Here is a 20704-nt window from a genome sequence, read left to right as displayed (position 1 = left end):
AAGGTGTGACACGTGAGGAGCACGTGAAGCTTTTTCGTGGTGTTGGTGTAGAACCTTGACCTTGACCTCGTTTTCAAACGGTGTCGTGTGAAGTTTTAGAAGGAGAGACGTGAAGGTTCTCGTGGAGAGTGTCACAGTCACACACACATGGCATATTCTCAGTGATCTGACTGGAGTATATACCTCTGATAAGCCCCACCACTGCTAACCATGTTTCTCCTGACCTCTGTTGAAAGATCCGAACTGAATAATAATATTCTCTCGGGTCTACCCAAACACCCTACCCGCTTTGATGGACTGGATTCCGTGTCCGTGCTGGGGAACTAACGGCCATGATGAAAACGCCGGAGAGGTGGCGGATCGTGATCCTGTGCTTCTAGTTTCTGGTATTGGAGGCTCGATTCTGCATTCAAAGAAAAAGGATTCCAAGTCTCAAATCCGGGTTTGGGTCCGGATATTTTTGGCCAACCTTGCCTTTAAGCAGAGCGTCTGGTCTCTCTATAATCCCAAAACTGGTAATCTCATCTCTCTTTTTGCAGTTTTGCTTGTAAATTTTGAGTCTTTGTAACAGTCTTTATTTGAGCTTTTATCAGAGAGATGATTTTGGAACTTTAGATTAAGTTTGAAGTCATGGACTTTATATTACTGTATCAGTTTATCTTTATGAGTTTAAAAAACGTGAGTTATGAATCAGATCTTTAATGGGTGTCTTTTTGTTGTTGGCAGGTTATACAGAGCCATTGGATGAGAATATTGAAATCGTGATCCCTGGTGATGACCATGGACTCTATGCAATTGACATTCTAGATCCCTCCTGGGTAAGATCGGTCTTTCACTCCTTAAAATTGCTTGTTACTCGGTACACTGGCTACTTCTATGTAGTTCTTAAAGGTTTAGGAGTGAGGATTATGTTAAAGGGAAACTTTATGTCATTATGTGCGACCATTTTTGTCTGTAGTATGTTGTTCTTTCTTGATGTCTAACCTCAGTGTCTGTTTTGCTGGAATTGTATTTTTTTTTGGTTACCCTTACTTCATTGTTTCAGTTGTTTCATCTTTCTAAATTTGGAGTTAGCTCGTTTACCTGTTATATCTCTGATATCACGAACTTTGCTTTTCTAGTTTGTGAAGCTTTTTCACTTGACGGAGGTTTACCACTTCCACGATATGATAGAAATGTTGGTTGGATGCGGTTATAAGAAGGGGACTACGTTATTCGGATATGGTTACGATTTCCGCCAAAGCAATAGGTGATTTTCTAAACCTTTACTGCTGTCTCACTTGATATTGTAGTTCCCAAGATTTTTTAAGATGTTTTTGCTTGTATCATTCTTGCAGGATCGATCTACTTATACTAGGTCTGAAAAAGAAACTAGAAACTGCATATAAATGTTCAGGGGGCCGAAAAATCACTATCATATCCCATTCAATGGGAGGACTTATGGTTTCATGTTTCATGTGTCTTCATCCGGAGGTATTACAATCACCAACTAATATAATCTTTCGACAGCTTGTAGCTGATGTTTATGAGATTCCCCTATTCAAACAGGATAATGAGTGAGTCTCTGTTTTTCTTGTTGGCAGGCTTTTTCCAAGTATGTAAGTAAATGGATTACAATTGCAACGCCTTTCCAAGGTGATACAAATTATCTCGTTTCCAAAAAGTTGTTCATAAGAGATATAGCCAGTTTCATTGGAAATGACTTGGATTTGGTTAACAGGAGCACCAGGGTGCATTAATGATTCACTCTTGACTGGAGTGCAATTTGTGGAAGGGTTAGAAAGTTTTTTTTTTGTGTCACGGTGGACGATGCACCAACTGGTAATAAACCCTCCAAATTTTTGGGGTTCTGGCATATATTTTTGAGTTACACAAAAGCATTTAGATTTTTGTGAGATTTGAGTTCTTCAGGGTACATGAAACTCTTATTTTAGACTGATGAATCTGTTTTTTTTCTCTTTCTTTTTTTTGGTTTTAGTTGGTTGAGTGCCCATCTATATATGAGATGATGGGAAATCCTAATTTTAAGTGGAAAAAGCAACCAGAGATTCGAGTTTGGCGTAAGAAGATATCTGAAAACGACGATGATACTTCTGCAGAACTGGAATCTTTTGGCCTAATCGAGAGTATTGATCTATTCAACAGTGCACTGAAAAATAACGAGGTATGAAATCAACGCACTCAGCTTTTGTTTCTCATTTGCATTGGCTTGAGATGTTATTTTGGTCACTGGAGATATAATCAAACATCTAAATTATGTGTTGTAGCTAAACTACGGTGGGAATAAGATAGCTTTACCCTTTAACTTTGCTATCCTCGACTGGGCTGCTAGTACAAGAGAAATTCTCAACAAAGCTCAACTTCCTGATGGAGTTTCCTTCTATAACATTTATGGAGTGTCACTTGATACACCCTTCGATGTTTGGTATGCACCAGAACTATCATAGTGCCTCTATTGGCTGAGGCATTTTTTGTTGGTTGGTTTACGAGGAGTATTCACTTGAATCATCGTAACTAAGTTTCTTGGTCGATTCTAACTGTTTCGCCACGTTAAAGAAGCTGTATTTTTTTCTGCTACAGTTATGGCACAGAGACTTCTCCGATTGAAGATTTGTCTGAAATATGTCAAACTATGGTGAGTGAAATGACTCTTCTTGAGAAGAGTAGTTAGATCCCTTGTAAAAAATCGAAAAACTTGCGTTTCTCTGTCCCACCTTGGATTTGTTATCTCTTGGCATTCTTTCAGCTAATATTATACTTTCATGTTTGATTTGAGAGTCTCTGCATCTTTGAATCTTGTTTCAGCCTGAGTATACATATGTGGATGGAGATGGAACTGTACCTGCCGAATCAGCTGCAGTAAGCTACTTTCTTGTTCATCTCTGAGTTTCTCGGTTTTGGTTAAGCAAATCTGTTACTGGTTCTGCTGTCACTTGTTTGGATCCCTTAACAAAACCCATACGTTTCTTCTAACCTTTATTTGCAGGCTGCTCAGTTTAAAGCAGTTGCGAGCGTAGGAGTTTCCGGTAGCCATCGTGGGCTTCTCCGTGATAAAAGAGTATTTGAGCTGATCCAACAATGGTTAGGAGTAGAGTCTAAGAAGGCTAAACGGAAACAGTTAAGGACTCGCAAAGTTGTTGATTCTGGCTAAATCCAAAGCCTAGTAGGTAGGCTTACTTATTAAGGATCTTGTTTGAATAGTTCAATAATAAAGAACTTCTTGTTATTAAAGTGTGATCATTGTAATCAAATTGATATGCTATTGCAAGTTATGACATGTTGGTGCATGGATTGTAGTACGTAATAAGAAAGCATATGGAATTCTTATTACATTATTTCTCTATAATGTAGTGTAGACAACAAATAAAACGTTTAAAGACTAGTCATTTAACAACAGGACATCCTTTAGCAGCTCCTGATTTTGTTCAAATGACCATTGTTTTATCCTCATTACAAAAAAAACTGCTAATGGAATCATGCATTTAATAATATACCTTTTGCCTATTTGTTCCACCAACTAAACATGCAAAATTACTCTGTTGATCTCTGTTTTTTTTTTTAATAAAACGTTTAAAGATTAGTCATTTAACGACAAGACATCCCCTTAGCGGCTCCTGATCTTGTTCAAGTGACCTTTGTTTTAATCATAACCTTTTGCCTTCTTTTTTTTTTAGTTTTACCAACTGATTTCTGAGAACAACATTGTCCAGAATCATCCTGCCAAGAACAAATTGAACCACCTGCATATGTTCTACCCCAAGTCACATATTCTTTGCCTAAACATGCAAAATGACTCTGTTTCATCCGTTTGTAAATCCATCCTTACCAATACTTTTTTTTGCTTTAACTTTTGTTGACACTCTCACATATTTTTTATATATTACCATTCTTTCATAAGTAGTTGCAAAGAAGAAAGAAAATAATATAATGAAATAATTATTTATTTGCCTTAATTAAACATCTTAATAAAGAAAACAAAAGGCAAAAGAAACGACGAATTAAAAGAAAATGATAAAAATGTAGACTTTTTCTTTTTGGGGTTGGGGTTGGAGCATTGCAGTTCGAAAAATTGAGAGATTCAGCTGCTAATGCTTACTGATTCGCGGATAAACAGAGCTGATGGAATTTATCGGCGACGACGATGAGCTCAGAAGCAAAACAGTTTCTCATCGGAGAAGAATCTCGTTTACGATTCTCCTTCTGCTAATCTCGTTTAGTACGATGGTCTCTGGTTCGATTGACGAATCTGGAAGAAGAGTGATTGAAGCGAGAACTGGGCAAGACTTGATTTGGGTTGTTCAGCTATCCGATCTTCATTTCAGTGTTCATCATCCCGAAAGAGCCATTGATTTCAGAAACATTGTTGGTCCTGCTCTGTCTCTGATCAACCCTTCTCTTGTCCTAATCACCGGTGATCTCACAGGTTTATATCTCTCTCCTGAATCTGATTCACCTATATGTTCGAATTTGTGGTTTTCTCGTTTGTACGGTTCGTTTGATGATGTTTGTTTATGGATTCTTAGGTTTTACTAATGCTTCTTATATGCAAGTCTGAAGCTTTATTGATTTGAGTTCGATCTTTCCCCAAAAAAATTAAAACTTTAGCTTTGGAACCATTGCGGTTAGATGTTGCTATATCCGGTACTTATAAACCTCTCATCTGTACTAGATATAGCTGGTTGATTTTTTGTTCTTATTTTGGTTAATCAGATGGGAAAAGCAAAGACATGTTAACAATGAAGCTAAATGAAGATGAGTGGTTAGAATACGAGAGTGTGATGCAAGATGTTGTCAAAAGAAGTGGGCTGAATAAGAGCATATTCTATGATCTTAGGGGTAACCATGACAACTTTGGTGTTCCCGCTGTTGGTTCATCTACTGATTTCTTCTCCAAGTATAGCATCAATGGACAGATGGGAAGGAAAGGAAATGTTAACGCCATTACTGTTGAGGTTGGTGGTTACTCTCTCCCAGCTTGGTCTATTGTTTTGGTTGAGATCATTGATTGTTTTAAGTTTGGGTTGGTGAAGGACTGATTTGCATTTGAGATGAAGGTTATCTATTACATTGTGCTAACGGTTCTGTGTTTTGTTATTATACAGACTAGCGAACGTAAACATCTGTTTGTCGGTGTTGACACCACAATGCATATCGGATTACGTGGCCCAACAAATCTCTTTGGGCATCCAACTGATGAGCTTTTGAGCTCACTCGACTCACACCTATCGCAATGGGATAACCAGTCTGCAAAACCTGTGGCAAAAATATCGTTTGGGCATTTCCCGTTGTCATTCACAGCGCTGTCACGTTCTCAAAAGAGCCTTAAAGATGTTTTTCTGAAGCACTCCATCTCAGCTTACTTGTGTGGCCATCTACACACAAAGTTTGGCAAGAATCTTAAAAGACATCATCACTCTGGTGGTATCAGTTTATCAGATAATGACTTGTTTCAGCTGAATATGAGGCAGAGTAGTGCTGAAAGTAATTCCAACTGCTCATTTGGAGCCTTGCTAGCTGCAGACTTCTGGGAATGGGAGATGGGTGACTGGAGAAAAAAACAGGGCATTGCGGATCATGGCCATTGATAGGGGCCATGTTTCATACGTTGATCTTGACTTCAAGTCAAAATCTCAGAAGACTATCATATTACCGACCTTTCCGTTAGATTCACGTTTTATGTCAACATCCTTTGCACGTCACAAATATGAATGCCAACATATGATCTCATCATCCTATGACACAATAAGAGCCATTGTGTTTTCTCATTCCCTCGTTGTGGAAGTTGTAGCTAGAGTTTATGACTCGAGCCCTGGATTTGACAATCTGGTCATGGAAGCTCCAATGAGAAAACAAGGAGGTGACACTTCTTCCGGGGCAACATTCTTTTCAGTTCCATGGAATTATAGGGCCTTTGAAGATCCCTTACCTGATAGATTTTGGCTGCAAATAGAAGTCACTGACATCAGAGGCAGATTAACTTTATCAGAAATGCGACCATTTTCTATCAATGGTCTAAGCTCTAAAGTCTCATGGACATGGAATGAGTTTCGTGTCATGGGATGCCAATATGCGGCATTATATTACCCGATTCTTTGGTCTGCTCTATATATATTGTTACTCGTATTTCTTGTCCCCAAATGCATGATCGTAGTTTTCAAGAAGCAGTATACTCTCAAGAAGTTCATTGCGAAGAAGGGACCAATTACACTTGTACTGTGGATTCTCCAAGACCTCTGCAGAATGCCTGTGGTATGGTTCAGTTACACGGCATACCTGTTCTATCTCATATTCTTTCCTTGGTTCTCTGGTGAAGTGTTTACTGATTCGGGGAACAGAACATACATGACTATTATGGGATGGGTGGTCAGTAGCTCAGGCGCAGATAAGAAACATGAATACATTGGACAACCCGATGTAATGGTTCTGGTGATACCACATGTGATCTTTGTTGTTATCCCCAGTGTCGTGGTTGTGTGTTGTCTGGTTGCTGAAAGAGAAATGTACAAAGATCACATTCGGACCATCTCTGGTAAGAAAGAGGATGACCATGTCCATGACTGGGGAAGGAAGAAGAGATCACAACGCCGGTCGTTGTTATTCTCTAACAGAAGACTGTTTCGAAAATCACTCTTGGTGGCTTCGTTGGCTCTATATTGGAAACATTTCAAGGTACGACTACGTTCATAGTTTATTTTCTGCTTTGCAATTGTCATCCGTTTTGCGGTTTTATTATTTCTGCAATCACTAATGAAAGTAATTGTTTTTTTGACATAACAGAATTGCTGGGCTATAGCTAGAGCATATGAGATGAATGTGGTTCATTATCCAGGTTACAGCCTTGTAGTTCCTTTGTTGCTACTCTATGTTATCTGGAAATCACATAAAGTTCCATGAGATATGAAAAGAACGCTCTGTGGAAGTATTGGTGAGTTTATGAGAGTGATTTGATATTTTAGGGATTTTGTTGCATTTTGTAATGTGTTGTTTGATAGAGTTGGGACATTATTATAGAGTACAATTGGGAAAAACCGAATTTGAGAATCCGATTCCATTATAAGTGGCTCAACCAACAACTATCTTTAGCACAGTGTTTTCTTATAGCACTATGCCACTATGTATTAAAGTTTACGAGTCTCCATCAGATAGGAAGAGTATTTTTAACAAGCTGCAAGTGCAATGTGTTTTCTTCTAGCACTATGTATCAAAGGTTGTGATCATCATATCGGATTTTGCTTTCGAATATTTGATCAACTTCATATCAGTCTTTTTTGTCCACTAAGATTCCATCAGTGATTGGCTTTTGCTGAACCCAAAACTGAATGTATGTGTGTGTGTGTGTGATTATGATAACGTGTCCGGTTCAGGCATGATATGAATCCAAAAGAAACCGCATACATACACACACATTACATCAACTGCTTTGTAATGAAACGAGAGTTTATTGTAAAAAAAATATAGTTGAAACATTTAACATATAGATAGAGAAGTGCACAAGTTTCATCACAAAGCACAAGCTAACACAAGAATAACAATAGAAAGACCATAACAAAAGCTTAAGAAAGACCAAGACAAAGCAGAAGGAACATACTGCATAAAGTCTCATGCGAGAACAAGAGACACAGAGTCTATTTTTGCGTCTTAATCTGGAAGAGGAACAAGACTCGGAACGTAAAGACCGCCACATCTACAAGTGCTACGGCCACGTGCATACCACAGTGGTCCTGTGTCAACTTGGTTTTTGATCTCACCTCCCTCACTAATTTCGTAAAAGCTGGGACAAGCAATATCATAATCCATTATTTGTACATCATCTTTGTCCTCCTCTTGGACAAGAAGTTTATCGCACCATAACATGATGATACCACCACCATTGGTCTTCTCGTGGATAAAGTATGTGGGAATACCGTTAGCGTAGAGACGGGGATTCAATATAGGGTGATGAGGGTGAGTGACATTAAAATACTTAGTCCATGAGAGAGCAGCAGCAGCATCAGTCACCTTGTTTGTGACCCAAACCTCGATCCCTGGGGTGTCGCGGTGTTGATGCAATAAAGAAAGCCTATCTCCCCCGAAGCTTGACAAGACACCTCTATCAAGATACTCGTGGCGGACCAGATCAACCCCAATCTTAACGGGGAAAACAGAAGAACATATTAAGGGCTTGAATGTCTCTTTGGAGAAATCGAAACTTTGGATGAACATTTGGGAATCACGCCCACCACCCCTGGGTCTAGCAAGCCAATACATGTTTCCCTTCATAGACACGTACTGCCACAACACGATCCAATCGGAAGTAATACCAGGAATGACCCTCCAGAGTTTAGATTTGAAGTCATATATCTCATACTCACTACTAGTTGGGTAGCAGTGAAACTTCAAAACCTTGTAGTTGTGGTCATTGTCGTATCCAAAACCGTACTTATCACAAGGTTGGTAAGAAGCATGCAAGGGGGGTTCAATCAAGGGGGGTTCAATCAATTTTATTAGTCAAAGTGAAGTGACTATACTTATGTCACTTCACTTTCTCTTTCTTTTTAGGGATTTTGTTGCATTTTTGTAATGTGTTGTTTGATAGAGTTGAGACATTATCTATAGAGTATAGAGTTGGGAAAAACCGAATTTGAGAATCAGATTCCATGATAAGTGGCTCAACCAACAACTACCATATTGGACTAATAAAAGATGTCTTTAACAAAGTAATATTCCTTAACCAATTCTGTAAGAAAAAAAAAGCATATTTATATTTATAAATAATTATCCTGTATCCTTTTGCTTTTTTTTTTTTTTTGTTTTTTTTAACAGCTGGACCAAAAGTAAAAAAAGCGGTTTAACTCTCTATCCGCCGGTAAAAAATACTCATTAGAATAAGGAAATAAGAAATGACGTCAGCAAAAGCGTGGTGTGTCACTGTGAACTCGCATCATAATCATATGTCGCCGTAACAGTCAAACACCCAAATAAATACTTAAAATTAAATTCTTCTTCATGAAACAATTTTCGAGTTTTTATTTTTTTCGGAAACATCATTCAGTGGATTTAAGTTTCTTTAATTAATCAGATTATTAAATTTAAGTCGCAATCGCTTTGATCAATTCATTCGTCTCCGTAAGACCTTTCTTCTTCTTCTTCTTCAGTAAGCTTCCTCTTCGCCACTGTCTGTACCTGAAGACTACTTTTTTTTTTTTTTTTTTGGAAAAAAATCGCTGCTTTATATATCCCATTCGAGGTTTTCTTCTTTTTCTTTCTTATTTTTGATTTTATAATCCGACCCTTGTGAAAAAAAGCTGCAAAACGTTTGCGCTTTCTTCGTATTAGCTTTTGCGTTATTGCTCCTTCTTACTCAACTAGTGATATTTGTTTCTAAATTAGGTTTTATTTTGCAATTTCTACATTTTATCAGTCTCAGTCTATGTTACAGATGACAATGGATGCTGATGTGATGGAAACTGAGACCGTTGATCAAGCCGTCTCTGCCTCTCCTCTCCAATTTGCAAGAAGGTTTTTTCTTTTTTTCCTTATGTATTTAAGTCTCTGTTTTTGCTTTGATTTGAGAAGCCATTGATCTGTTTTATTTTAAAGAGTCTTTACATATTTGATGTTTTATATTTACCCAGTTATCAGGTTGAGGCTCTTGATAAAGCTATCAATCAGAACACTATTGTCTTCTTGGAGACTGGTTCTGGCAAGACCCTTATTGCCATTATGCTTCTTCGTAACTATGCCTACCTTTTTCGCAAGCCTTCACCCTCTTTCTCTGTCTTCTTGGTTCCTCAAGTTGTTCTTGTCACTCAGGTTTCTTTACCTCCTATAGTGTATACATTGAATGTGATATGCATCAGTACTTGTCCTTTTTTTGTTCTACAATTTATGTATTAAAGATTGCTGCTTTTTTTCCAAATTTTGAAACATTACTGTCACTTTCTCCATTATTATTAGTGTGAGACTGAGATAGATATAAAAGAATAATGTACAATTTTTTTTGACTTTGTGCTTGTGTGTTATACGCAGCAAGCAGAAGCACTGAAGATGCATACTGATCTACAAGTTGGTATGTATTGGGGAGACATGGGGGTTGACTTTTGGGATTCTTCAACTTGGAAACAACAAGTCGACAAATATGAGGTCTCCTTTCCTTATTTTGCCCACTCACATTCTCGTTTAGTTTTTTTTCTGCTGAAAGGCACTACTTAGGTTTCATGTTTGCTCTGGATGCATTTCCATATAGGCCCGCATTTTCAAACCGTTTGGAGTTTCAAGTGTTCACTCTGTTTATTTTTTTTTTCTCCCTTGGTTTCACAAGTGCAGGTTCTGGTGATGACCCCTGCCATTTTGCTCGACGCTTTGAGGCATAGTTTTCTGAACTTCAGCATGATCAAGGTTCTAATAGTTGATGAATGTCATCATGCTGGGGGAAAGCACCCCTATGCTTGTATCATGAGGGTGAGCACGAAAAGATGCACAGGAAATTTCATTGAAAACATAGGAAGTTTCTATTAAAAATAACTAGTTTACAATGTCATTTAGCTCTTTTTGACAAAATGGCTCCTTTTTTATTCAGGAGTTTTATCACAAACTGTTAAATTCTGGAACTTCTGATCTTCCGCGGATATTTGGGATGACTGCATCCCTTGTGAAAACAAAGGGTATATATGCATTTAGCATTCTTTCTTGATTGGATTTATACATCATACTTTTCCGTTTTGTATTTTTCTTCTCAAGTTTGGTTTTTCTTCTCTGTCTTTTTTTTTTCTCTCAACTAAGGTGAAAATCTGGATAGCTACTGGAAGAAGATTCATGAACTCGAAACCCTAATGAATTCAAAGGTTGCTTCTTTTCTTTATCTTGAAATTTTTGTATTGTCTTTCCTGTTATATATGATTTTGAGTTACAGATAATGAATTCTTTTTTTCTTCTAACCTATCAAAGGTGCCATTAGAATTTGTTATTTTTTTGTCTGTTTATATTTCGATCCTACAGTGAGCATACATCATTGGTATCTGATGCAGAAGCATCATATTTCTTAGTTACCATTTTGAACTGCAGCAAGAGTGTTGATTCTCAAGTGCTTGGCCTGTCTCAATATTTATAAAACTGAACCATATTTTCATTTTGAAAAGGAAATAAACTTATAGGCTGGTTCCTCTTGCTTACTCCATCATAGTAATAAAATTTGTTTGATTATTGAAGGTCTATACCTGTGAGAATGAGTCTGTGCTGGCTGGGTTTGTCCCCTTCTCTACACCAAGGTTCAAGTATTACCAGAACATGGAATTACCAAATCTCAAACGAGCAAGCTGGGTAGAGAAGTTAGAAAAACTAACAATGAAGGTACATGAACTAAGGATTAAAGTTTGTATGATGAATTTCTTTTTGGGTTTTGAATCACAAAATCAAAGAATGAACCTTTTTTGAATCTTTCAGAACGTAGCTCATATTTATTATCATTCTTGTCTCATACTTTAATTATGAAATTGTTAACTGATGGTAGACTTATTTTCAGCATCGCTTATCCCTTGCAACCTTGGATCTCAAATCCTCTACTGTTGATTCTATAGAGAAGAGACTGTCGAGGATAGTTTCAACTCTAACATATTGTTTGAATGATCTCGGAATTTTGCTGGCGCAGAAGGTATATTTTTAGTTCGTGGTGCTGCTTTAAGGTTTAAGATTACATGAGAAAGAAAGGAGTATTGTAATATTTGAGTTTTTCACAACAGGCTGCTCAGTCATTGTCAGCCAGTCAGAATGACTTTTTCTTGTGGGGCGAACTAAACATGTTTAGCCTGACCTTGGTTAAAAAATTCTGTTCTGATGCTTCACAGGCGTTTTTGGCTGACATACCTCATGGTAGTTTTTTTGTTTGCTAACATGCTATGATTGAAAATTCATTCATTTCTTTAATTTTCTCACCTCTTTGGTTCTTTTCATGTGCAAATAGGTCGTGATTGGACTGTTTCTAACATTAAAGGAAATGTGGAGGAAGGTCTCCTAACATCAAAAACAGTCTGCCTCGTTGAGACTCTTCTTGGTTACAGGTTTGGATCGCAGGCACAGTTTTGTTTCTGCTTATCATTCTGGAGTTTGAGATGACGATCTGAAATGAAAAACTTTGAATGTTTGACATTGCTTAAATCAACTCATATTGGAGTACTTTACAATGCCTTTTTTCAAACCTGTGTTGTTTTCCAATTCTGTTTCTCTCAATTTTTATTGATACAGCTCCTTGGAGAACATACGGTGCATCATATTTGTGGATAGGGTGATAACAGCCATTGTACTGGAATCCCTTTTGGCTGAGATTCTTCCAAATTGTAATAACTGGAAAACCAAGTACGTTGCAGGAAATAACTCTGGTCTGCAAAATCAAACTCGGAAGAAGCAAAATGAAATTGTGGAAGATTTCCGGAAAGGCTTGGTATGGTCGAGTTCCTGTGAACTGTTGTAATTATCTGCTTACTGTTATCTTTAGTTCTGAGTAACCTATTTTTATATGTAGGTAAACATCATTGTAGCAACATCTATTCTAGAGGAGGGTCTAGATGTTCAAAGTTGCAACCTGGTTATCAGATTTGACCCTGCATCCAACATTTGCAGTTTCATACAGTCCCGTGGGCGTGCGAGGATGCAAAATTCAGATTATTTGATGATGGTGGAAAGGTATGTTACATATTTGGCTGGTCTTCATAGAGTTTACTACAGCCCCATGCTTAACAGAATCTAATATCTTTCTCACTCATTGCCACTGGCAGCGGAGATCTGTTAACACAATCTCGGTTGAAGAAATATCTTTCTGGTGGGAAAAGAATGCGTGAGGAGTCTTTGCATCATTCTCTTGTTCCCTGTCCACCTCTTCCAGATGATTCAGATGAACTATCCTTCCGCGTCGAAAGTACTGGCGCAACAGTAACTCTTAGCTCAAGCGTCAGCCTAATATATCATTACTGCTCAAGGCTCCCATCAGATGAGTTAGTCCAATACCAGCTTCATCAGATATTTTTCCTTTATTTAAATCTTTGCTTCTTTATATTTCCTTTCTGATGTTTGTTTCTCTTCTTAAAAAGGTACTTCAAACCAGCTCCTAGATTCGATATAAACAAGGATCTGGGGATTTGCACCCTCTACCTTCCTAAGAGCTGCCCAGTAAAAGAAGTTAAAGCTCAAGCGAATGGTAAAGTGTTAAAACAAATTGTCTGTGTAGAAGCTTGCATTCAACTGCACGAAGTCGGAGCTCTAAGTGATCATTTTGTGCCGGACATGGTTGTGGCGGAAACTGTCGCACAAAAACTCGGTAAAATCTTCTGCACATATGTAAATTTGGGCTGTATAATAAATCTCTCATTTTAATGACGTTTGAATTTGCAGAGAAAATCCACTATAACACAGAACAGCCATGTTACTTCCCCCCAGAGCTAGTCTCCCAGTTTTCAGCACAGCCGCAGACAACATACCACTTCTACTTAATAAGAATGGAGCCAAACTCTCCAAGAAAATTTCATCTAAACGATGTTTTGCTGGGCACTAGAGTTGAGCTTGAAGATGACATTGGGAACACAGGCTTCAGGTTGGAAGATCATAAGGGTACAATAGCCGTGACATTGAGTTATGTGGGAGCGTTTCACCTAACACAAGAGGAGGTATTTATTTCATTTAAAACTCGTAGGAATCATTTCTCGTTTAAAGTTCAAATATGAGTCGTCTCTTTATTTTCTTCTGTTCAGGTCCTTATGTGTAGAAGATTTCAGATAACTCTTTTCCGAGTTCTTTTAGATCACAGTGTGGAAAATTTGATGAAGGCTTTGGATGGATTGCATCTTAGTGATGGGGTAGCAGTTGATTATCTACTAGTTCCATCCACTTATTCTCATGAAACATCTCTTATTGATTGGGAGGTGATCAGATCCGTGAATCTAACTTGTCATAAAGCTTTGGAAAAACATTTAAAATGTTCTACCAATGGTGCTTCTCGCGTGCTACATACAAAAGACGGCTTGTTTTGTACTTGTGTCGTACAAAATGCATTGGTTTACACACCACATAACGGATATGTCTACTGCACGAATGGCATTCTTAACAATCTAAACGCGAATTCGTTATTGACGAAGAGAGAGACTGGCGATAAGACTTATATTGAGTACTATGAGAAACGGTACATATAAGTTTACACAGAATGTTTATACTGTTCTCACTATTGATATATTTGTTGCTCCTTATATTCTATTTTCAGATGCTGAATTCTATAATCTTGTTGCAGGCATGGGATTCAGTTAAAATTTTTGGATGAACCGCTTCTAAATGGAAGACACATTTTCACGCTGCATAATTATCTCCACATGACCAAGAAGAAAAAGGAGAAAGGTATAATGTTTAACCAGTCTTTGATTGAGTTCATCATGATGTCATGTTGAATTACTTATTTATATTATTTTTACTGCAGAGCATGACAGAGAGTTTGTCGAACTACCTCCTGAACTGTGTCATATCATTTTGTCCCCAATATCAGTTGATATGATCTATTCATATACTTTCATCCCATCTGTTATGCAACGCATTGAATCTTTGCTTATAGCATACAACCTAAAGAAGAGCATCCCAAAAGTCAATATTCCAACAATCAAGGTAGAACTTGGGGCTTTCAAGCTGATACACATATTGTATGGTCTTTCGTTTTGTTTTTTCACCAAATGCTTTTGGTTTACTTGTGACTACAGGTTCTGGAAGCTATAACGACAAAAAAGTGCCAAGATCAGTTTCACCTGGAATCACTAGAAACTCTTGGTGACTCATTTCTGAAATATGCTGTTTGTCAGCAACTATTCCAACACTGTCGTACTCACCATGAGGGTCTTCTTAGCACGAAGAAAGATGGAATGATTTCAAATGTTATGCTCTGCAAACTTGGTTGTGAGCAGAAACTTCAGGTAAACATTCTTCAGTCTTAACAACTCCCAAATTGCTGGAATGAAGTACCCAGTGCATCGAGGCTCTATAGAAATGTTTAGATTTCAGCAGGTTGACTATCAAATTATTTCATGTAGTTAGTGTTAAAATTGTAAAATTATCTTCTTTGAATACAGGGATTTATCCGCAATGAGTGTTTTGAACCTAAAGGTTGGATGGTTCCTGGTCAATCATCTGCAGCTTATACTCTTGTTAATGATACCCTACCTGAGTTTAGAAACATATACGTTACTAGTAGGAGGAATTTGAAACGCAAGAGTGTGGCTGATGTTGTAGAATCACTAATTGGGGCATATCTCAGCGAGGGAGGTGAACTTGCAGCTTTGTTGTTCATGAATTGGGTGGGTATAACGATCGATTTCACAACTACGAAGATGGAACGAGAGTCCCCAATACAAGCAGAGAAGCTTGTGAATGTTGGTTATATGGAGTCGTTGTTGAAATACAAATTTGAGGACAAGTCTCTTCTAGTTGAAGCATTGACTCATGGTTCATACATGATTCCTGAAATTCCACGATGCTATCAGGTCCGGTCGCCTTCTCGATAAAATTAGTCTTCTGCTTTATTTTCTTTTGGCGTTTTGAATAAAGAAATACTAATTTGACTCCACTGCAGCGGTTGGAGTTTCTCGGTGACTCGGTGTTGGATTATCTCATAACCAAACATCTTTACGACAAATATCCTTGTATGACTCCTGGACTGCTAACCGACATGCGATCAGCTTCTGTTAACAATGAATGTTATGCTCAAGTGGCGGTGAAAGCAAACCTGCACAAACACATCCTGCATGCATCTCATGATCTCCACAAGCACATCTCTAGAACAGTCAGTGAGTTTGAACGGTCGTCTTTGCAATCCACTTTCGGATGGGAATCCGATGTATCTTTTCCTAAGGTAACACATTTTGAAAACAAGTACCTTAACTTCTACCTTTTTTTTTTGTTTTGTCTTAATGTCTTTGCAATTGTCAGGTCCTTGGAGATGTGATAGAATCTTTAGCAGGCGCCATATTTGTAGACTCAGGTTACAACAAGAGTGTAGTGTTTGCGAGCATTAAACCACTATTAGGTTGTATGATAACTCCAGAGACCGTCAAGTTGCATCCTGTGAGAGAGTTGACAGAATTATGCCAGAAAGCGCAGTTTGAGTTGAGCACAGCGAAAGGTTTCAAAAATGGTGAAGCTTATTTCACGGTTGAAGTGAAAGCTAAGGAAATGAGTTTTGCTCACACATCAAAGGCCTCTGATAAGAAATTGGCCAAGAAAATGGCTTACAAACAAGTCTTGAATTCACTTACAGAGTCTCTTCTTGCCTCCTAGATTTCTTTCTCTTGTGGAACTGAATTAGAGCTTAGACTCTCTATTGGCTATTAATAATAGTTATCGTCATTATTATTTTTTTTGGTTAATCATAATTTGAGCAAAAACAGTGTGTAGGGTTTTAACCATAACATATATAAAACGGTAGGCCAATAAACGAAGCAATCAATCTCGTGTTGAAGCAAACCCTAAATTGGAGGGGAGACAGAGGAGGAAGGGTGAGGATAGCACAATCAACAATAATGTCGATGCTTTTGGTGAAGAAAAGAATGTCGAAAGTAGCCGGTGTCAGAGAATCGTGGGTTAGGGTTCTTTGATCGAACCCCTCCCTCCCTCTCCTTTCTGTGTTTTTTTTTTTTGTGTACTGATGAATTTGTGATGTGTCGATGTCAGATACGAAGAGGAGTTCGCTTGTTGATGACGGAAACGACGTCATCATCTTTGTCACCATCTCCATATATGCTACTCCCACTTGATGGTATCAGAGACGCTCCCGCCCGTCCCCGCGCTACCAGAGGAGACAAAATAGCCAATATCAACTTGTACGACCCAGTGAATCAGAAACGAGTGACGATAGCAGACCAGAGGATCCCTGAAAGCATCTACCGTTCACGCAACATCGAATCTTCTCGTGGCTGGATGATCAGAATGAACAACGATGATCTAACCGTACATCTCACCAACATGTATCGTGGCCGTCAAGTTCTAGGCAGACATGGTCTCCTGCTTTACAACCGGTGACTCCCGATGGCGCCACGAGCTGTCTATTTCCACCCGATCCAAGGAATCATTCGTTTTCTACTCCAATAAAGATTCCACCTTTTATCTCACGCCTCCCACTGATGCATTCTTCCGCAAGGACGGTAGGAGTATGGCCGAACCTAGCTTCCCCTTCCTAGCTTATTTCCGTCAACGCAGACCCTTAAAGCATCCAGAGATGGGAGAGTATGAATTCGAGCTTCTGAGAAGGTGCACTCGGACCAAATACTTGGTGGAGTCACCCTCTGGCGATGTATTCATCATTGTCTATTATGCTTTGCGAACCTATAAGGGGAAACCCGTCTTCCATTGGGAGACGCGAGGCTTGGAATTGGATCGTCTGGAGGTGAAAACCGGGAGAAGGTGGTTTATGTTGTACATGCATGATCCAACCACAAGGGAGGACACTTATGTCCAAGAAAACATTGCAAGCATGTATCCCGGACTTAAGCCCAACTCCATCTACTTCATTGATTGGAATCAGCTTTTTCTCTACGACATTGCCGACCAGACCTTCTCAAGACTCCCTCATGACGGTAAGATTTCGTCGAATTCCTGGATACAGCCCATCGTGATGCACAAGTAGTTTTTTGCCTTTATATATGAAAGAAGTAATCTTGGTTAGTATTATATATTATGCCTTTTGTGGGTTGCATATAATAAAGTCCTGAAATCTGATGTTGTAGGACTAGGATAATAAAACACTGGCAGGTTATATGTGTGACCTGTGTTTTAAATGGCGAGAGGCAAGGTGAGGCGACAGAGGGTAGGTTTGGCGCTCTGTGCCTAGGCGAGATTCGCCCCACGCCTTTGGTGTATGAGGCGCAACTGCAAAAAACAGATATAAGGTTAGTCATAAATAATCGATTCCTTACCATGTAAGCACAACCTGAGTCTAAAACCAATAGCTTATCATTTGAAATTGAAACATAGAGAAAGATTTGAAAACAAAGAAAAAGCCAATCATGAGTCTGAAACAGAGAAATGAAAACAAAGTAGAAGCAAATCCAACGAAAGTTTAAAACTTAAACACAAAGCCTAAAAATCCATCTCATCATCATCAAACTCGTCATCTTCGACATAGACTTCAGTATCATCATCTCCTCCTATGAAATCTTCTTCAGCTTCATCCTCATCATCTTCATCAATCAAAGTCATAGACTTCTAGAACCATTTTAAGTAAGCAAATATTGAGAAAATATTGAGAAGATATTGAGGTTTAACCATATATTACCTCCTACTATTGCAGGCGCTAAGCGAGATGAGGCGGGCTCCATGGCAAGGCATCCCGAAGCGAGCGCCTTTGGTCTACCGCCTGGCCTCATCTACTAGAGGCGCTACACCCTTATAATCACCTCGTCTCTCGCCCAGGCGACGCTTTTTTAAACACAGTGTGTGACACAATTTCTATCTAGCTAGCTCCTTGTGCTTAATTAGAATTGTGCTTGTTGTTTCTTTCATCATTAAAAATTTATCTAGTTCATTTTGTGTTATGTTCTATCTTTGTTCAAATGGTGTGCTTGGCATCAAGTATCACGTGTCTGAATGATACTCTTTCTGCCAAAGAATTGTCATTAATAGCCGCATGTCTTAATCAAACAATAACTAAACTAAACTAAAATCAATCTCTACCAAAAAAAATCAAAACAATTTGCAAAGACAGAAAAAAAAAAACAAAAAATCACCTTTAAAGTCTTTAACCAAAATAAATTCAAGCTAAGAGCCAAAAGTTCTTGTGACGTTTGGTTGTGATCAAGTAACCACCAAGCTTACGGTTCTTTGGTTTAACCGCAATGGTCATACATGAAGCCTTCTCTAGGAAATACTTGAGAACTCCTGCTTGGCCTCGCCGTTTCTTCCATCCCCATCTCTTCAACAATCTCCAAACCGGTGGTTTCTTCTCTTCTCCGACCACTAAGAGACTCACTTGTTGTTCTTTAGCTTCTTCTACTATCTTCTCTCCTTTCTCCTTCTCTTTACCTTCTAGCCTTCTTATTTCAACTTCTATCTGTTTATTATATAGACATGATAAATTCTATCACATTTTAGCAGTTTTGAAACGCAACAAACGCTTTTTGTTAGGATTTGGACTCACCCCGGGTCGCTTTGTTTGGCAGAGTTTCTTAAGAGTATGGACGAGTTCATCAGTCTTTACTTCCTGTTTCCGGTTCTTCCTTTTGCCTAATAGCAAATTGAAATCCTTAATTAGAATTTCAATCTCAAAAAAGTCAAAGCCAAAATTGCTAATTGAGATGTAAGATTAGAGAAATGACCTTTTTTAAAGGGTTTGGAGAAATATAAGAGAAAGAGATAGTCTTGTGATTGTAATGTATGCTTCAAAGCCCATTCAAGAGCTCCAGTTGATGCAATCACTTTATCCACCACCACCATCACTCTATTCCCGGCCTCAGTGATCTCCGCCTCTGCCGTTTCAACCGCTGCTTCCGTCTCTTCGCCTTCACTTTCGCCACCCCTCACAACACTCTTCCCATCATCTTGTTCCTCTGCTTCTCCTTCTTCCTCTTCTTCAAACTCTTCATACTCGCTGCTGCTACCCTCATCGTTTTCCTCTTCTCCGATGCCATTGTCTCCTCCGAGAAACTCGATTCTCTGATCTCTTTCTATGGAACTAGACTCTGGTTTAAACCTGATGGTTGAAGAACGGATCCGGACATGTCTTAGGCTCAACTTGACTGATTTCTTGAGCGATCTTGCCATGTTCTCCTATGAATCTCGATTCTAACAACCGTGCTTGTGATCTTGATCATTGTTACATACGTGCAAAGAGAATTAAAGAAAAAGTAATCACAAGAGAAGTTCCTAGGACGTGCGTACCATAAGAATATATATATTAGTCCGAAATTTTAACGACAGTTTCACACATATGTTTGTTGTAACGAATTTTTTATTAAATTTGAAGATCTTATTAATGCAACACACGTTAATTTGCGTCTCAATTCTTATAGCCTCTGGTTAAATAAACCGAACTTCTTCATCTTATTCTCTGAACCGGAGGAGGAGTTGCGTAATGAAACGAAGGAGCTAGTGAAGGCATCAGAAGCTGGTGCTTATACATAACCTTTGAAATCCAATACGTTTGTGCAAGACCAAAAGGTTGAGGAGCAATACGTACAAGACACTCCTTTTGGTTTGTCATCGTCATGTTCTCTGTTTCTGCAGTCTTCAATGTTTCCAAGTAAGAATTGGCATTCCGGTTCATGTTTTTGTTACCTCTGACGTAAGTCTTATCCTTTCTCAAGTGAAATTACCCAAAAATCGCCAAGATATTGAGGCATAGGTAATAAAAATCTCTCTGTAACTCTGTTCAAAACTACAACGGCGGTTTCATCGTCCGTAGAAGGCATCTCAAGTAGTCAATACTACTCAAGTGGGTATTCTACTGAAATCCTCTGTTCTGGTGGGAGATGAGAATTCTTAGATGTAATCGACAGAGACTAGAGATAGCAACATATAGACCGCATGAAGAAGAACAACATATAATATAGTCCTCCATATCTCCCTTCGGCTTCTCCTCAGGTTGTCTTCAAATTGGTTGATCGTGAGCTTCGGAATATTATGGCCTCAAAAAGACGTAGAAAGCGTTGGCAAGAGTTTCTTCTCCTTTGGATTCGTTAACACTCCATTTCTTTCTTAGTTATATTGTAGC

At 38.5% G+C, this 20704-nt stretch overlaps 4 protein-coding genes and 2 pseudogenes across 9 annotated transcripts; 4 read left to right on the top strand and 2 right to left on the bottom strand.

The window, feature by feature from the left end:
- Positions 1 to 79: 79 nt before the first annotated feature.
- Positions 80 to 3330, top strand: LOC104785723 (phospholipase A(1) LCAT3-like). Its single transcript, XM_010511025.3, has 11 exons — positions 80 to 515; positions 727 to 818; positions 1122 to 1249; positions 1338 to 1473; positions 1584 to 1635; positions 1721 to 1821; positions 1979 to 2164; positions 2268 to 2425; positions 2581 to 2635; positions 2806 to 2859; positions 2987 to 3330. Exons 1-11 carry the CDS (start codon positions 293 to 295, stop codon positions 3149 to 3151), a joined length of 1350 nt encoding a protein of 449 aa, XP_010509327.2. The 5' UTR covers positions 80 to 292; the 3' UTR covers positions 3152 to 3330.
- A 599-nt stretch (positions 3331 to 3929) lies between these two features.
- Positions 3930 to 7164, top strand: LOC104785476 (putative metallophosphoesterase At3g03305). The gene is given in 5 exon segments (XM_087513162.1): positions 3930 to 4423; positions 4711 to 4952; positions 5103 to 5552; positions 5554 to 6669; positions 6778 to 7164. Coding segments are annotated over 5 exon segments (2229 nt in total). The 5' UTR covers positions 3930 to 4119; the 3' UTR covers positions 6895 to 7164.
- A 474-nt stretch (positions 7165 to 7638) lies between these two features.
- On the bottom strand, positions 7639 to 8247 carry LOC104703170 (putative F-box protein At1g77650 pseudogene; annotated as a pseudogene).
- A 651-nt stretch (positions 8248 to 8898) lies between these two features.
- On the top strand, positions 8899 to 16355 carry LOC104785142 (endoribonuclease Dicer homolog 2). Of its 5 annotated transcripts, none has more exons than XM_010510327.3 (23): positions 8899 to 9133; positions 9407 to 9498; positions 9615 to 9792; positions 10009 to 10122; positions 10306 to 10440; positions 10559 to 10643; positions 10762 to 10823; positions 11188 to 11328; positions 11501 to 11629; positions 11718 to 11847; positions 11939 to 12035; positions 12220 to 12415; positions 12497 to 12657; positions 12750 to 12965; positions 13062 to 13288; positions 13363 to 13634; positions 13719 to 14146; positions 14252 to 14355; positions 14435 to 14616; positions 14709 to 14918; positions 15075 to 15485; positions 15575 to 15853; positions 15931 to 16355. In XM_010510327.3, the coding sequence occupies exons 2-23, from the start codon at positions 9410 to 9412 to the stop codon at positions 16276 to 16278; spliced, it is 4194 nt and encodes a 1397-aa protein (XP_010508629.1). In that variant the 5' UTR covers positions 8899 to 9133; positions 9407 to 9409; the 3' UTR covers positions 16279 to 16355. The 5 variants fall into 5 exon arrangements, with proteins under 5 accessions (XP_010508629.1, XP_010508854.1, XP_010508779.1 ...); XM_010510552.2 differs by having other exon boundaries at positions 8907 to 9226; positions 9419 to 9498; XM_010510477.3 differs by having other exon boundaries at positions 8952 to 9133; positions 9419 to 9498.
- A 27-nt stretch (positions 16356 to 16382) lies between these two features.
- Positions 16383 to 17623, top strand: LOC147949430 (uncharacterized; annotated as a pseudogene). Its single transcript, XR_015598407.1, has 2 exons — positions 16383 to 16580; positions 16672 to 17623. The product of XR_015598407.1 is annotated as an uncharacterized LOC147949430 (transcript).
- A 931-nt stretch (positions 17624 to 18554) lies between these two features.
- On the bottom strand, positions 18555 to 19846 carry LOC104784957 (uncharacterized). Its single transcript, XM_019243505.2, has 3 exons — positions 19311 to 19846; positions 19133 to 19218; positions 18555 to 19045 (listed from the first exon to the last, which is right to left on the bottom strand). The coding sequence occupies exons 1-3, from the start codon at positions 19753 to 19755 to the stop codon at positions 18749 to 18751; spliced, it is 828 nt and encodes a 275-aa protein (XP_019099050.2). The 5' UTR covers positions 19756 to 19846; the 3' UTR covers positions 18555 to 18748.
- Between the last annotated feature and the right edge of the window lie 858 nt (positions 19847 to 20704).

Source organism: Camelina sativa, chromosome 1 (genome assembly GCF_030686135.1).
Source record: "Camelina sativa cultivar CO46 ecotype springtype chromosome 1, ASM3068613v1".
Lineage (NCBI taxonomy): Eukaryota > Viridiplantae > Streptophyta > Magnoliopsida > Brassicales > Brassicaceae > Camelina > Camelina sativa.
The sequence above is the reverse complement of the archived record's forward strand: the minus strand, read 5'-3'. Positions and strand labels throughout refer to the sequence as shown.

Bases quoted from the DNA above. Each gene is read 5' to 3' on its own strand.
- LOC104785723 (XM_010511025.3), top strand. From the start codon at position 293: ATGGACTGGATTCCGTGTCCGTGCTGGGGAACTAACGGCCATGATGAA. The intron at 1,474-1,583 runs GTATTACAATCA...TCTTGTTGGCAG, and splicing joins TCATGTGTCTTCATCCGGAG to GCTTTTTCCAAGTATGTAAG. The intron at 1,636-1,720 runs GTGATACAAATT...TTTGGTTAACAG, and splicing joins AATTGCAACGCCTTTCCAAG to GAGCACCAGGGTGCATTAAT.
- LOC104785142 (XM_010510327.3), top strand. From the start codon at position 9,410: ATGTTACAGATGACAATGGATGCTGATGTGATGGAAACTGAGACCGTT. The intron at 12,036-12,219 runs GTTTGGATCGCA...TTATTGATACAG, and splicing joins GAGACTCTTCTTGGTTACAG to CTCCTTGGAGAACATACGGT. The intron at 14,617-14,708 runs GTAGAACTTGGG...TTGTGACTACAG, and splicing joins TCAATATTCCAACAATCAAG to GTTCTGGAAGCTATAACGAC.
- LOC104784957 (XM_019243505.2), bottom strand. From the start codon at position 19,755: ATGGCAAGATCGCTCAAGAAATCAGTCAAGTTGAGCCTAAGACATGTC. The intron at 19,219-19,310 runs GTCATTTCTCTA...ATTTGCTATTAG, and splicing joins CTCCAAACCCTTTAAAAAAG to GCAAAAGGAAGAACCGGAAA. The intron at 19,046-19,132 runs GTGAGTCCAAAT...TATAATAAACAG, and splicing joins GCCAAACAAAGCGACCCGGG to ATAGAAGTTGAAATAAGAAG.